At 39.4% G+C, this 16,569-nt stretch overlaps 1 protein-coding gene across 1 annotated transcript in view; it reads left to right on the forward strand.

The window, feature by feature from the left end:
- ror1 (receptor tyrosine kinase-like orphan receptor 1) overlaps nucleotides 1-16,569 on the forward strand; it is a 152,130-nt gene that overhangs the window by 125,393 nt on the left and 10,168 nt on the right. Inside the window, exons 5-6 of the mRNA XM_059341571.1 lie at nucleotides 12,896-13,023; nucleotides 14,623-14,940. Coding sequence (XP_059197554.1) covers nucleotides 12,896-13,023; nucleotides 14,623-14,940 — 446 coding nt within the window. The remainder of the gene's footprint in view (nucleotides 1-12,895; nucleotides 13,024-14,622; nucleotides 14,941-16,569) is intronic.

Here is a 16,569-nt window from a genome sequence, read left to right on the forward strand (position 1 = left end):
ATAATTAATATACATCAGTAAAGCAGACATATTAAATCAAACAACATGCTAACGCGCTAATGTTAGCGGACTAATGTAGCCTAATGGTAACATCCAATCACAACACTAATCAGTTTAAATTAAACGGCTTCTGAATCATCTACACAGTGAACGGAACAGAGATGACAGTCCAACAATTGCACACAAATGTTTTATCTTAGATCACTTTGAGTTAGAAAGAAGAAAGCGCCTTCTTCGTGACTGGTGAGAAAATATCATCAGAATAATCAACAATGAAAATAACCGTTAGTTGCAGCTCTGGTGTCATCTCAATCTCATATTTTCCACTGGTAATTTGACAGAAAACAGAAAATGAATCCACTGGTCAAAGACATACAAAAAAGCATATTCCAAATTGTTATTTACATATTTGTTAAGTTGGATATCCTTTATCCAGACGTAAGCCTTTTTTGTTTGCTTTCTGTGTCTTACAGACACCTTTAATGGCAGAGTGTGTAAAGAGGGATTATTTATGGGCTCGACCGTGCAAAAGTGTTTTCATTCTCCACAATACATGCCTTTAGTGACTCTTAATCGCTCTCATCAAGGATTATTCCACTTTCCTCAGGAAGCCTCGCTTGTGTTCAGACGTGTGTATTCTTGTTCCCGAAGCACCGTCAGTAGCCAGTCAGCCAAAACATGTGTCCTCCTGTCTTTTTTAAGTGTCTGCCTTTGTGTGTTCAGATTGGGATCTGTGATCTAGGCAATAAGCTGTCGTAAATCATGCAGGAAAGTCTGTATCTGTTGGAGGGAGGGGGTTACATGCTCTCTACATTTCAGGAGTAGCTTTGCTCTCGGCTATCCCTTCCCCAGGTTCTTTCTTTAGTGCTTTCTTTGCTTTTCCTGTTATTATGATTTCCACACGGATGTTTTAAGGCAGCCTGGAGTCAATTCAAGGAATGCTAATAAGAAAAACTAAAGAGAGGAATTTTTACAGCCACAAAAATGGAAAACAAGTATGAAGTTTTTTACAATACCGCTCCAGGGGGGGAACAGTTTTTATATAAATAGATCACAAGCTATATTTGTAATCCTCCTTTGTCAGCACTTAAGAATCAGATTATTTTGCATATCCTGTTGGATGTTCCTGATTGAAGTATGATGGACTTGATTCATTTTTGGAATAATGGTGTTTTGGGTCATACACACACATACTTTTTCCAGCCTTTCTTTTCCTCAATTCTCTCTCTCTCTCTCTCTCTCTCTCTCTCTCTCTCTCTCTCTCTCTCTCTCTCTCTCTCTCTCTCTCTCTCTCTCCAACTCAATTATTCTCTTTGACTTCTCTCTCCCACTTTCCATTTCTTGTTTCTCCTGGACCTTCTCTATCTGTTCTCAGGGACCTCTACACCCAGTGGGTCATTTATTAGTCAAACAAAATCTTCCCACCCTCCTCCTCTAATTCGTCACCTCTGTAGTAATGGATTTCACTGTGTAACCCCTGTGCTCCATTTGTTTGTGTGTGTATGTGTCTGTCTAAACACCACTGGGTTTATGTTAGGTTTTAGGAGACATATTGCCCTCCTTTCCTGCTAATTGACAGGCTGATTGACACCTTCACTCCCCAAAACCCTCCCCCCACTTGGACCTCTGATACCCTGCAGTCCTCTGAGGAAGTGATGTCACCAGGTCAGGAGTGTTGTGAGGAGTGACGGGATTGATGTAGGCATGTTGAATCACCATGTATGTCCTAGCCCTGTTATTAAAGCTCTTTTAGTATCATCTGTAGTCTAGAAAGACTGGGCCTCACAACAAATACTTCACTAGAGAGCTGCACGTGAATCCATATCTGGGAGTCATTCTGCAGACTATTTTAGATAAGATCAGAATTTAAGTTACATTCAGTGAAATGTTAACATAAATACATTTTTACTTTCTATCTCAGATCAAGAGTAATTCAACCGTAGGCGGTTTCATAAAAGTTTTAGAATTTACTGTTCAAACAAACAAGTGCCTGCCATTTGTTTTCTGGGAAAATTCCTCATACTCACTGAGAATGATGCAGAAATAATTTCTTGTTTGAAATAAATATAAGCTCTGTTTATGTAGCATGAGCAGAGAGGCCATGTTCAGACTGACTATAGCCCTGCATGCCAAAACACAGCAGCCCACACACACATCATTTCATCAAGGTAGTGGGTGTTCCAATGTAAGGTGCCATTGGACAAAGTCATAGGAGTCTCCCTTAAAACACAACCGAGTGTTGTGCACCAGATGTGCATTCCCATCAGTAAGAATTCGGGTTTTCTTGTTACTGTAATCTAAAAATGTATTAATTAGTACCTAATCTTGCCTTAGCTCCAATGTTAAACCTACTGGAGACTAGGGATGGGAATAATTCATTGATGATCGGTTATTGGTCATTAAGAATTCGGTCGATCACATGGAATTTTTAGTCGATCTGTGTATTTTTTTATTTCAATTTTATCTATGCCTGCGTATCAGTACTCACTGAATTGAAACATGGCCGTTCGTTCAGTTCTGCGGCGGTACGTGAATAAGCCAATGAGCCTAGAATTAAGTTGGATAAAGCTACAGTTTGCAAACTGAAAGTTGCAACAGCAATTATTATTATTATTCTGGGGCTAAAACATAAAACACTGAACTCCTTAACGTTATCTTTACAGTTTAATCTCACTTGAGTTAGTTTTACAGAAAGTCTCTTTTCGTCCTTTCAAAATAAAAGCGTCCGTTATCAAAACAGGCTTTTGCATAGCACTGTGTATATATTTTTTCTTTTTTATACATACTGGAGTATGTATTAAAAAATAGCCATGAATTGATTGTTAACATTATAGATGCTCGAGTTGGCCGGTTTCTTCCAAATGCCCATCCCTACAGGAGACCGACCGAGATTGCAGGATTTTACTCTGAACATCCACTAAAGACAATGTTCAAACACAGTCTCCTGATTTCTTTCAATGAGATCACTGCACTGGCCCTCATACTGAGGGTGGCAGTAAAAAAAAAAAGATTTGCCACAACCCTGGAATATCTGATGTCAGCAATGCACTGTGTTTGCCAATCAAATGCATGCGAGTACACGTTCCAGAGAGATTACAGTGTAGTAGATTCTCCAGAGGACAAAATGATTTCAGCTGTGATAACTGAAATGTTCAGTCTCATGGTTTCTGATAAGCCTTCATAGACGTAGCGTCAGCTAAATGACATGTAATGTAATGTAATGTAAACTCCTGCATTGTCTTGCAGCTTCTCAATAGTAACATGCACACATCAGTGCAGCCACTTGAAGTTTTTATGCAAAAGCGTCATACACAGGAAGTCAAACTTAAACCTAAAATACAAGGAAAACAAACAAAATAACTTATTACATCATCTCCTAGGTTTCTTTTTGCCTCCTTCCTCTTATACACTCTTAATCTTTCCATCCTCCTTTTCTGACAGAAGCCTCTATTGTTGCAGTCAGTGAGCAGTAGTAACACGAGGACCCAGGAGGACTCGTTCTTTCTCCATTGTATCCTTATGCAGCGTCTAGTTGCCCCCGCTCGATGTTCATTCCCACTGCGGTCACGGGCCACTGGCAGCCACAGACCCCAGTCAACCTCAGCCTCTGGTGGCCATTTTGGCTCCCTGTCAGTGAGAGATCATTACACACAGCAACCGCACATGCATTCTACAGTTCTCCTATGATAATTGAGCTAAACTCACTATAAGATGGCAACAGCGTAAATCACTGCCCTACAGTTATTGTTTGCTGTTGCGAAATATCAGTATATATTTCACCAGCATCGCTCGGATAAAACTACAAAAGACTTTTGCAGCATCCTATATTTAGAATGTTTTGCTGAATACTAATTCTGTGGTACCTTATAATCGTAAACAGGCTGAATAATGCCGAACAGGTTTTGTTTTCTCGTCCTCTTTTTATGATCTGTGGCAGACTCACTTCCAGGGAGGAAATGTAGTCTCTCGAGGACAAAGACCACACGATGCTCTATTGTTTTCTCCCTCTCATCCTCTCATGTCCATCCGCTCCTTTCCAGACCCACAAGTGTCTTTGATTTGTTGTTGGACACTTTCCCCTAACACACACACACACACACACACACACACACACACACACCTAATCCATATAACACCACACACATGTTCTCCAACACTCCCTGAAAAGAGACAAAAGTGTTACTATCTTGGTGAGTCATTCAGCTCAAGAACATATTTACTGGAAAATAATGCACTGAAATAACCTTAGAACAAAACTACAAATCTGACTTTTAGCAACTGTACTGTGTCCCATGACCTTAATATCACATATAGTTTTGCGAAGTTAATCATGCTCCTGTGTTTAAGAAATTGTGATACAGAAGGAAGGCAAATTTTTATCTGGTAACCATGGCCAGATGTTGATAAGGCACCACCATAGAAGATAGAATAAATAAACATATTAAGTACATTTTTTTTGTAACTTAAGTTTTTTACGTAACTTGCAGAACTCACATGACCCTTTTTACTACTGTAAGCTACTTAAAACTGTCTTTTATAACACCTTACCAGGAAGTTTTTTTGCCCTAAACCTAGGTCAGTGGTTTTCTAACATAAATCCACAGAAACGGCAGCCTTTTTTACAACCGTGTACCTTACCTGTATTTATAATGACCTGTGTGCTTTTTTTAGAATGCGTTGCTGTACCGCCAGCCACATTACCTACATACGTGTCATAATGGGTGGTACTGACACACAACCTTTTCTGTCGTTTAGGTTGTAGAACTTGTTGAAATAGGCGTTTATCAGCAGTAATCGGTCCAGTATGGGCGAGTATGGGCCAACGTAATTATGTCACTTTCAGTACTCATGTCTTCCTTGTAACAACGTAACTTCTGGCATTTACATGCATTCATTTTTTACTTTTAATCCATCTTTTATATCACCTAACAAGGACGTTTCCCTTATAAAAGTGGTTTTGTCATGTAATTGTGAGGAAACTGTGCCCTTTTAACTAAACTTAACAGCTTTGTTTTCAGTGAGCGGCGACTAGTCGTTTTTCCATCAATTTATTTCTATGTGCATTTTGAAGATTTGCATGAGAAAAGCTTGATGGAAACATCGAAAAAATTTCGAAAATGCGCATGAAAGTTTTTACTCTGGCTTGAGGTGTTTTTTATCTCTTTGTGAGGAGATGGAAACGCTTTTTCCGAATAAGTTCTGACATAGCGAACATTTGACTGAACAGCTGACGTGAAATAACAATTATAAGTTGCCCAATTGAATCCTATTCCTTAAGACTTTTCTCCACTTTCTCTCGATTAGCAACCTCTTTTTTTGTTGAGCTGTTCTCTCTAATACATTACATTACTGCCGTCTTCTGACCAAAAGCATGTTTATGCAACTTTTATGCAAAAATATCGCTTCAAAATGTGTCCATTCTTTTGGGAATGATAAACTCTGATGACACCCATTCAATCGTGTGATAACACTCAAAATGACAACATAATTTAGTCATTCTGCCCAAAATAGAGTTCAGATCCACTCATACATTTTAGTTGAGTCTAAAAAACTTCCAAAACACTGGCATGGTCCCTTAAAACCACACTTACTGATTTATTTTATTGCCCTCAAGTTCCGTCTTAGGTCATTGTAGTTTTAAAACAAAAAAAATAGTTTCAAAGATCAACATGAAGCTAAAAATACATTTCGGGATTTAGAGATTGCTGTTGCACATTAGAACAAAACCAGGGAATGTCTGTTTAAAAAAGACATATAGCACATGCTGAGGGACATCCCCAATGAGGATTCAACAGCTGTGAGCTCATTCTGCCAGCAGCTCATCTCCTCTTCACTCAGCACCCACAGCAGCACTGCAAACGAAACCCTGAAATCTAGAATGTCATCGGGATCCGCCCCTCGCCTCCTCACTCTCAAAATCCCATCCTTTTTGTATATCCCCTCCAACAAAGAGCGTTGATGTTCACATCCCCTTAAACCCCAAAACTCAACACAAACCCTCCATGCCAGCCCTCAGTTTCTTGATGAGAAATACCCAAGTTTACATGCAGAAGGCCTGAAGATTTGTTCCATAATCAAAACATATGGCAAAGTATAATCCCAACAACAAAGTTAGTTTATTCTGGAGGGGACAAAAACAGAGCATGCTACAGTAGTAATATCCCATGCTTTTTAAGGTGTTTTGGGAGTATTTTCAGGTACTTTTAAAGATGCAAATGATAAGTCACTCAAAAATACTTCTTGGATTAGTTGTTTTCAGGAATGCCCAGCAGTTTGAAGTGCATATATGGTCATTTGTTTTCAATGCCATGGATTCAAGTGCTCTGAGTCTAAACTGCAGACTTTTAAATTTAACATTGATACCACAAAGGTTTGATAAAATAAATTCTTATCATATAAACCAGTGCATCAAAACATTTCGATTCTCTTTCAACTCTTTCTTTATCTATGTACAAGTGTTTTTTGGTCGATTAAAGTTAGGGTGTCCTTTTTTGCAGTAGAGAACATCATGTTGCAAAGAATTTGGAGGGAAAGAAACTAAAGGAAGGATGGAGGTGGAGTGATGAGTGTTAACAGTTACTGTAAAGATAGTGAGAAAAGAGAGGCTTGTCATTTTTGATGGATTACAACTTTTAAAGGAATCCAGTCTCTTTGCCTTCAGTGCCAAATTGAACTTCTTTTTGTGGAAGATTAAGTGAGGAGTGAACTCTGAATGAATCATTCGTTTTTGTGAGCTTAATGTTCAACCTCCTCAACTTTCCCTCAAAACTCTCCCTTTCCTGTTAATGAAACATTACTCAACAGTCATCTAATCTCTGAAACTAGTGTCTGTGTCTTTATGTGTCCCTGTTTGTGGCTAAATGGTAAAGTTGACTCATATCTCTCTTCAGATGTTCAATCGTGTCTCATTGTTGCAGCTGAAGCACACAAAACAGCCCGCTTCATCCTGTCATCAGCTTCTGGTTTATCAGTTTAACATCTCAGACTCCTTTATGTGCCCATGCAGGTGTGGATGATAAAGTATACCAAGACAATAAACAAACTAGTGCTTGTTTTTGGGAATTGTAAGCTAAATGAATACCCATGTGTAAAAGTAGACGTTTTACTATTTTCTATCAACACTCACATGAGTCAAAGGAGGTTTTCTAGATCATCTTTTTATGTGCGTCTCTGGTATGATGAATGTTTGCAGTTAATAAATGTTGTTTAAAGGGGCAGTTTGGATTGTTCTGAAGTAGGGTTGTATTCGTACTATCCAGGAGTGACACAGAAGCCAAGTAATATGCCGCTCTGGAGGGGGGCAGCAACTAAATTAATTAAAGCAGCCTAAAAAATTCTATATAACTATGCTATATTTAGAACATTTTTGCCGCTTTTTCTTGCCGTCAAACAGCCCTATCCGACGGGGAACAAGCCGCTATATCTATCTATGCTCACTTAAAAGCCACCAGACTCATTTAACAAGAATCATAATTTTATCTTGCAGACTAGGGAGTTTTGCTGGTCTTACCGCTGCCTCAATCAGTCAGTTAGAATCATCACTAGCACTTATTGCTGCACTAACGCCCTATATCGCACTATAACTTGACTGTTTCTCTTCTCTGTAAGTTGCTTTGGATAAAAGCGTCTGCTAAATGACTAAATGTAAATGTAGTTGTTTTTGGTTTTCTTTGACTTTGGTGTTTTATAACCAATCAATAGGGCTTGTGGGTAGCACTCTTGCCTCACAGCAAGAGGGTCGCCGGTTCAACTCCAGCCTGCTGTGTGCAGTTTACATGTTCTCTCCGTGTCAGCGTGGGTTCTCTCCCAGCTTCCTCTCACAGTCCAAAAACATGCACTTAGGTTTAATTTATGAATCTAAATTTCCGTAGGTGTGAATGAGAGCTTGATTGTCTGTCTTTATGTGTCAGCCTTGTGATAGTCTGGCAACCTGTCCAGTGTGTACCGCGCCTCTCACCCAGTGTCAGCTGGGATAGGCTCCAGCCCCCCGCGACCCGAGTGCAGATAAGTGGATAAGGATTATGAATGAATGAATGAATAACTAATCAATAGAAGCAGCAGTAGATCTGCAACCCATGTTCTGCTTGGTAAAATTACTGTTTTTGTCAAAGGGATTTGGTGACTTCTGTGCTTCTGTACTCCTGCCTGCAAACTGGGGTTGTGTCAGCTGCCATCTACTGCAGGTATCACACTGAAGTACCTCATACAGCCCGACTTTAAAGAATCCAAACTATTCCTTGAAAGTTTTACATTAAATCATTTATATTTTTTTATTTTTTATTTTATGCCCGTTGGCTTGCTCACATCGTTTTTCTCTTTCATCTCTTCCGAAACAGCTGGCACTGAAAGTGTCACCAGCACTAGAGCTGCATTCTGTCTCGTACCGTCCTGGCACCACCCAGGTGTGAATGTATGCAACCGTATGGATGTGAATCAGGGTGGTGCTGGAAAAAGAGCATGGCTGCTTAGCAGGCGCTTCCCTGAATAAATAATGAGGTTGGAAAAAATTTAATTGGACAATGAATCAATGTCCTCAATACCTTGTTTAGGTTCTGTGGCGAGGCTCGCCTTTCTGTTTAGATCTGGATTATATATCGGGTCTCGAAGGGAAAAGCCTTTCCTTGTAATTAACTATTATAAAACATTACACAGAGGGCCCGTGGCGTTGGTGTGTAAAATAAAAGGCCTGAACAGCCATCCACTGTTTACACAAATAGCAACCGCACTTGGCTCTCCCTGCCTGGGATAGCTTACACACAAACACAGAAACAAACGGATACACAAAAACAAAACTCCAGAAAGAGATTTTTGGACAACCTCAGATGTCTCACAGCGATTACGTTATTGTAAATGTGTCTTTTCCTGCCCATTTCTCTCTTTAGACATAAGTCAGCACTGGACAGGATACAGACACTTTAATATGCTTCTCAGACACGGCTTTCACTCAGAGTCCACTTGAGTGAAAGAAATTAAAATATAGAAAGCAGTGAGGGGAGATTTGGGATTTGGGCTGAGCTGGTTCGGTTGAGGCCGTTCTGACTGGCCAGAGTTGTAATTTGACTGCGGGGATCCGGCTGCATTGTGGCGGATCGTCTGCTCTCCCTTGTCATTTACTTGTCTGTGTGTGGCTTGATGTTAGTTTGGATGTGTGTGTCCACCATCCTGTGTGACGCACAACCAAACTAACCTCTCGGCTGCCTGGACACACTCCAGCCCTCACTTTGTATCCTGTGTGTGTGTGTGTGTGTGTGAGTGTGTTTCTCTCATGTTCTAAGCTGCCTTTTCATATTCTGCTTCATTACATTCAGAACGGTTGCAGCCCAATCAATCATCAATCCCTCAGATCACTCAACTAGTTTTCACTACAAGACTTTCCTCTTACAGACATGATTTTCACTGAGAGATGAGGCTCTTTGCCAAAGGAAAAATATCTGAAGATGTAGCAGTTTGTGAGTTTGTGGCCTGATGAAGGGGTGCTAAGCCGTCTGCAGGCACACCGCAACATGGACTCATTATTACCAATTTCCACATTTTACTAGGAAATTACATATTCCAAGGATAATATCTGCTTAAACCTGTATTAAGCTATAAATGTAATGTTACCATATCTCCATGGGATCGTCAGTATGCAGACCGCTGCTTTATAGTTGTGTGTGTGTACATGTGTATGTGTTTCCAAGTCTGGAAAGCCCATTTAGATGTGTGCAGACGGGGGCAGAGGAGAGAGCTGACCTTGGCCTTTCAGTCACTTAACACTCCTCAGAGAGAGGGAACCTAATGACCTCGTACTCACACCAAACTTACACACCCTCTGTGTTACAACCCCTGTGTTTTTTGTGTTTGTGCCCACATGGATGTTCATTCATGTGTGGGTGTGTGTTTGTTTGTGTGTGTGTGTGTGCATGCACCACTGTCACCTTGTTTTCAGTTGCGGCTTTTAAGTGCAGTTTGTGGCGTAATTAGTGTAATTCACACACTGTTACATCCCTTGTAAACTACCTGACTCGCCAAACAAACGCAGCCTGACACGGTTGGATGATAATGAAGTGCTTGAGCTTTATTTTACAGTTAAACACAAAGTGAAATGAAGAGCATTTTCGTAAAATGGGAACAGAACATTAGTGTTTTAATTACGTAAGTAGAATATTGTTCACTTCTGGGTTTTACCGACTATTATAAGGCTTAGGTGCAGCACTCAAACTATTTTGGGCACCATCTAAGCTAAATGAATGTGGAGAGCATCAAAACTAACTGACTTTTCCAGATTTTATCATTCTAGGTGGTCTCTAGTGGACCTCTTTTGAAAGTTCTTTTTCTTTAAGCTTTTTGGGTGCTGTAGTTTATTATCTGCTCCAGATTTAAAAACATTTTGTACTTGGGTTGTCAAAAGTATCGATACTCAAAAAAGTATCAATACTAAAACATCAATGAAAAGTGTTATTTTCTCACTTGAAGTCCCAGAATGAAGCAGAGAAAAGTCGACTTATCAAGCTTGCCTAATATTGTGCACAGCATACAAAAAATTGTTCTAATTGTTATTGTTTATTGTATTTATTTATTTTTTGCACTACCTCAGACCTGAAGCTTGTTATCATAGTTGCAGTTTCTTTTTGCACAACTGTTTTTTTATTATAAATATTTAACCAATGGTTCTGTTCATTTTTACATGTTGCATTTTTCTTGTTGTTAAAAATATTTCTGTTAAATTTTGGGGTCTTTGTTTTTATCCTTGTGGTATCGAAAATGTTATCGAGTATCGAATATTTTCCTGAGTATCAGTATCGAGTTGAAAATCTTCGTATTGTGACAACCCTATTTTGTACACATAAATGGTAATAATGGTCCAAAATTACGAGAAATATTTTTAATTTAAAAATGTACAGTTTTTCTTGAGGGAGGTCTACAAACGTCCCAAAAAATATGTACACCCAAGTCTTCCACAAGCTTAGGGAAAACACTTCACTTAACCTGAAGTAGCTAAACAAAGTTGTAAATCACTTTAGGAATATTTTGAATAAAACTTTGATAGATGAATTAAGACAAGGATTGCACAGCTTTTGCAGCCACTAAACCTTGACAAACAAGTGTGTAATTTTCAAAGCGGGTGCAAAGGGGCATTTAACCCCTAGCATCTCTGTGCACCTGTCTTATTTGCACCTATTTAAAGTAGGTTATATGCATACTTTTGTGCAAAAGTATGCCCCTTTCTATGTAAATCAGCCTCTTTGCAAAAGCGGTCGAATCCACAAATTCCACCACTATTTGCCACATGCAGTTACAGTGAAATCTTTAGCATCTTCAGAGAGTTGGTGATATTAAAGCACATCAATGGCACCTAGGGGCTTGATTGTTCAACCCTTAATAGGTGTTCCTCTCTTTCAGATGTAGTTCTGAAAATGTAATTTTCCTTTTTCTGCAATTGACCTACCGACTATGTTTGTGGCACAGAGACAGGATTTACTTTGCCACATGGATAATTGCAATCAGATGCAAATTAAAAGAGCAAATTGCAGTCATATGCAAAGTATATGGTGTTGGTCCTCTAACATAATTTGTGCAATATCTTTTTTGAACTGCACATTGAAACGGGACAGATAGCAGTTGCAAGTGATGCACAATTCAGTGCATTCTTTCTGAAATTGCCCATCAGTGTCCAGATGTTTAGTGCGTATTTTTTTGTTGTTATTACTCCGAAGACAGCATCTATCCACTTTATAATTTAATGTATTAAGCATTTACCAAATTTCACAGTCTGGTCAGTAACAAATGGAGTGCTTCTGTTTGCCATTAATGGAGCAGCAGGCAGTAGTGTCTGAGCATGAGGATGTGCTTTCAATCAGCCAATAGCTACAATATGGCTCTTTTGTGTGTGTGTGTGTGTGTGTGTGTGTGTGTGTGTGTGTGTGTGTGTGTGTGTGTGTGTGTGTGTGTGTGTCAGTGTGTGTGTGTGTCAGTGTGTCAGTGTGCAGTGGCATCATGCACTCCCCTATATATTGTGGTTATGCCTGGTCTTAAAGTCCCCATATGGCACAATTTAAAGCACATGACACAGTGATCTCACACTGAGCGAATCGCCTGCTAGTGTGTGTGTGTGTGTGTGTGTACACGTATGAGTGAGATTATATATGGTATGAGAGAGGTGAGAGATCGAGGATGGAACAAGAAAACGGGAAAGAGGTGCATGGATTTAAAAAAAGAAGGGCAAAACAGAGGGAGGATGACATGTAGAAAACGTAGAAAAGGACCAAATAAATCAGAAGTCACCAGAGGAAGTAAAAATTGTGAAAGTATGATCATCAACCCCTCGCTCTCTCTCTCTCTCTCTCTCTCTCTCTCTCTCTCTCTCTCTCTCTCTCTCTCTCTCTCTCTCTCTCTCTCTCTCTCTCTCTCTCTCTGCATGTGTTTCAGATTAGGGCTCATGATGACATCTTTCTGCCATAAACAGGAATAAAGTCAAACAGCCAAACATTAATTCCTAATGCGGTTTACATCTGTGCTGAGAATTGGGGTGTGTGTGTGTGTGTGTGTGTGTGTGTGTGTGTGTGCATGCGCACATGCATGTGAATGTATGCTGTGTGTGTCAGATCTCTGCCTTTGACATGAATGTGATTTATCTTCAGCCAAGCAAAGGGAGACCTCTTTCTTGGTTTAATACCAAAAACTGACTTTTCCTCCCACTGAAGTGTAACCACCAGTTTTTTTTGTGTCATGCTCAAACATAGACTGCCCTCTAGTGGAAATTCTCTGTATTGCAGCATGTAAGGGCCCCTGTAACTGTGTCTGCAGAAGTCCCCTTGCTTTTCCAGACATACTGTATGTGTTACTACTGTTTAAATATCTATAAACAATCTTTAAATTTATCTACACTCCTGTCTTTTTATTTTGTTTCTTCTAGGATTGATTTTGACGAAGACGGATTCTGCCAGCCGTACAGAGGTATAGCCTGTGCCCGCTTCATCGGTAACCGCAGCATCTTTGTGGACTCGTTGCAGATGCAGGGCGAGATCGAGACACAGATCACAGGTGAGAAACAGACACCTCGTAGGTGGGTTTAACCCCCTTTAACAGTTAAAAAAGAGAAGCTACGTTTTGCTGACACTTATCTTATACAAATCTTAAGAAAGGTCTAAACATACCTCTTCTTAACTCAAACACCGCACCTGGGGTGACAGGGCATTCTCCATTGCTGCTCCCACCCTCTGGAACTCACTTCCAAAAACCATCCACGACTCCATGTCACTTTCCATCTTCAAGAAATCCCTTAAAACTCACCTCTTCAAATCCGTCTACAACCACTGACCGTTTATTTATTTATTTTCTGTAAAGCGTCTTTAAGTGTCTAGAAAAGCGTTTTATAAATTGAATGCATTATTATTATTATTATTATTATTATTTTCTACTCTTCTTCTTCTGCAGAACTTTTGTTTTTGTTTCTCAAGTTTTTGTGAAATTTCAAACTCAAATTTAAAAGTAAATGTGTTGGGTTTTTTTTTAAGTATCACTCAAGTGCTCAGAGAGCTTTCGGTGAAAATACAGTTTCACAGCAATTTGGCCTGTTTTGCTTTAGATCTTAACATTCGGCTACAAATGCATGCATCTACATTGAGCTGAGAGCCTGCTTTCATCCAGTGAGTCCAATAGTTCAGCCATCATTTAGCAATTCTGTCTTGAAAAGAAGCCAGAACCTGTTCACATGTGTCTTCATCGACCAGGACTGATGGAACACCTTTTGTAGAGCTGCTCCCTCTGCGTACACTGAATCAAATAAAAACCTTCTGCGAATAAAGACTGTTTAGAAGGTGAAATTTAATTAATACTGTATGCCGTAGGAAGAAAACAGGACGTCACTTACGGAGTTCAAAGGAAGTTCAGTGGGGTCAGCACTCTGTATGGAGCACAACAGGCCCACATACTGTTTCATACATGTCTGCGTCTCTGCTTCTGTGTTTTGTGTGTTTGCAGGCACATGTCCTCAGAGGTCAGTTTAATGTGTGTTTTATTGATTACATCCGTGCAGCTGTCAGCGTCTCCAGTTCAGGGACAAAGGTACCCTGAACTCTAAACCATAATCTGGAACATCAAGGACGAGTGATAATTAAGATTTATGAAGCCACAGGGTCGTAATAGGCCTACAGTAGGACTGCAAATCAAACATTTTATACCCAGAACATCCACATTCAGTAGCTCTTCACCATCTTAGATTTAATATCACGTTCACTGATCTTTGTTTTATTCAAGCAGCATGTGCTGTAGCAACGTTTGGATAACTGCCAAGTTTAGTTGTCCACTTTTTAATCGCTTGTCTTCCCCCCCAATCCCCCCACAGAGCTGCTTTACTGATAATCATGACCGCAGAAAAGCATATGTTTGCAATAACTGTACAGCATGACTATGAATCATACATTTACAGCCCCAGCTCTCATTGTCAGTCTCGCTCTTTGATCCTTCATGTGTTTAGATGCTCAAGAGTTGGAGCAACGAAGCACAGGAGAGTTTTTAAACCCCTGGCCTGTGTCTTTTTGACGAATGTAGGAAAAATAAATCAAATTTGTAGATAAATTATAATCCTAGACTGTGTTGTTTAAAATAAATGTCTATCCTACAACTCCTTTGTCTTCACAGCGGCCTTCACCATGATCGGGACATCCAACCATTTGTCCGATCGTTGCTCCCAGTTTGCCATCCCTTCTCTCTGCCACTTTGCCTTCCCGACATGCGACCGCAGCTCCGGGGCCGACAAACCTCGGGACCTGTGTAAGGACGAGTGTGAGATCCTGGAGAACGACTTGTGTAAGACTGAGTACATCATCGCCCGCTCAAACCCCATCATCCTGAAGAGGCTGAAGCTGCCAAACTGTGACGACCTGGCTGCTTCTGACAGCCCCGAGGCTGCCAACTGCCTGAGGATCGGCATCCCCATGGCCGAGTCCATAAACAAGAGTAAGACAACTGCTAATAAATCTCATTATTATTATACACCTTATATTAGGAGAGGCATCCCTGTGGCCCCTATTGTGACTGCTTAAGGAGCTAAGTATTCTCCAGTAACAGAAGTCAACTTTATTGTCAAGATTCTACAATTCTACAATGTCATTTAGCAGACGCTTTTGTCCAAAGCGACGTACAACTGAGAGTTAATTCAACACAAGCAAAGATGAGGTGAAGAAAGGTAATTGCTTTTAGGTTGCGCAAGGTGTCAGTGTGATACTTATCGTTGTCATTTGTGTAGATCAAGTGTGAAGGTGTTCAGTAAAGAGTTGGGTCTTCAGTTGCTTTTTAAAGATTGATAAGGACTCCGCAGAACGGATGGAGTTTGAAAGTTTGTTCAATCACCGGGGCACTACAGAGGAGAAGAGTTGGTTTGAGACATAGAGCAGTCAGTTTGTTCTTTTCTTAAAAGCCGGCAAAAAACCCCGCCCCTTCACGTCATCAACTGCGTAAGCCAATCGGTGACTAGCAAGCGCGTTGTCACTTCCTTGCTAACGCAATCTCTACAATTAGCCCTTACGGTCACAAAACGACATGAAACCTAGTCAAACTCGAATGAAAATACCACAAAACCTTACTGACCTGTCTCTGTCTCTAACTTACAACACAGTTGAATTTAGGGCTGCAATTTATGTTTATATTCACTGTTTATTAATGTGCAGATATTTGTTGGGGTCATTTCATAATCATTTAGGCTATAAAATGTCAAAAAGTAGTAATTAAAAAATGCCTTCAAATTGCTTGTTTTGTCCGACATACCAAACGACTTTCATTCAGTATTATCCATCACAAAATAAATCAGCAAATCTGTACATTTTATGAATTGGACCAAGTTAATGTTTTGCATTTTTGCTTGAAAAGGAACTTAAACTATTAATTGGTTATCAAAATAGTTGGCAAACATTGCTGCTCTAGTCAAACTTAAGAAAAAAAACGAAAACACTGTGATACAAAAATTCACATTTAATGTCTCACAACATGCATGATATTTATTATTTCCCTCAGAATCTAATATTCTGACAAGATTTTTGGAAGCCGTTAATTATGTTTTAGATTTAAAACTACCTACTCTCAACTCCATTACAGCGTGACAATGTAACTTTTTCAAGAAAATAGAAGAAATTAAAGGTCCTCATTATGGATTACATATCCAAAGCAAGTTTATCTAATATGAGATAGGTAAAAGTTTTATCTTTTGAAGCTGACACTTGTAAACAGGTTATCTATTAAACAAAATATGCTAATTCACTCACAAACAAACTAGAGTATGACTGACCATCAGCTTTTTAATTGTGTCTAGGATATGGTCTCTAACATAAAGCCCCCTAAATGACAGAAAAAAAGTGATAATTTGTGTATACAGGTGCATCTCAATACATTTGAATATCATAGAAAAGTTTATTTATATCAGTAATTCAATTCAAAGTGTGGAAATAACATATTATATAGATCCATTACACACAGAATGAAAAATGTAATGTCTTAATTTATTTAATTTCTTCAAATTATAAAGATTATGGCTTACATTTAATGAAGACTTAAAATTCAGTGTCTCAAAAAAAAGTAATAATACAAAGAGAC

Source organism: Centropristis striata, chromosome 9, assembly GCF_030273125.1.
Source record: "Centropristis striata isolate RG_2023a ecotype Rhode Island chromosome 9, C.striata_1.0, whole genome shotgun sequence".
In the NCBI taxonomy this organism is placed as follows: Eukaryota; Metazoa; Chordata; class Actinopteri; order Perciformes; family Serranidae; genus Centropristis; species Centropristis striata.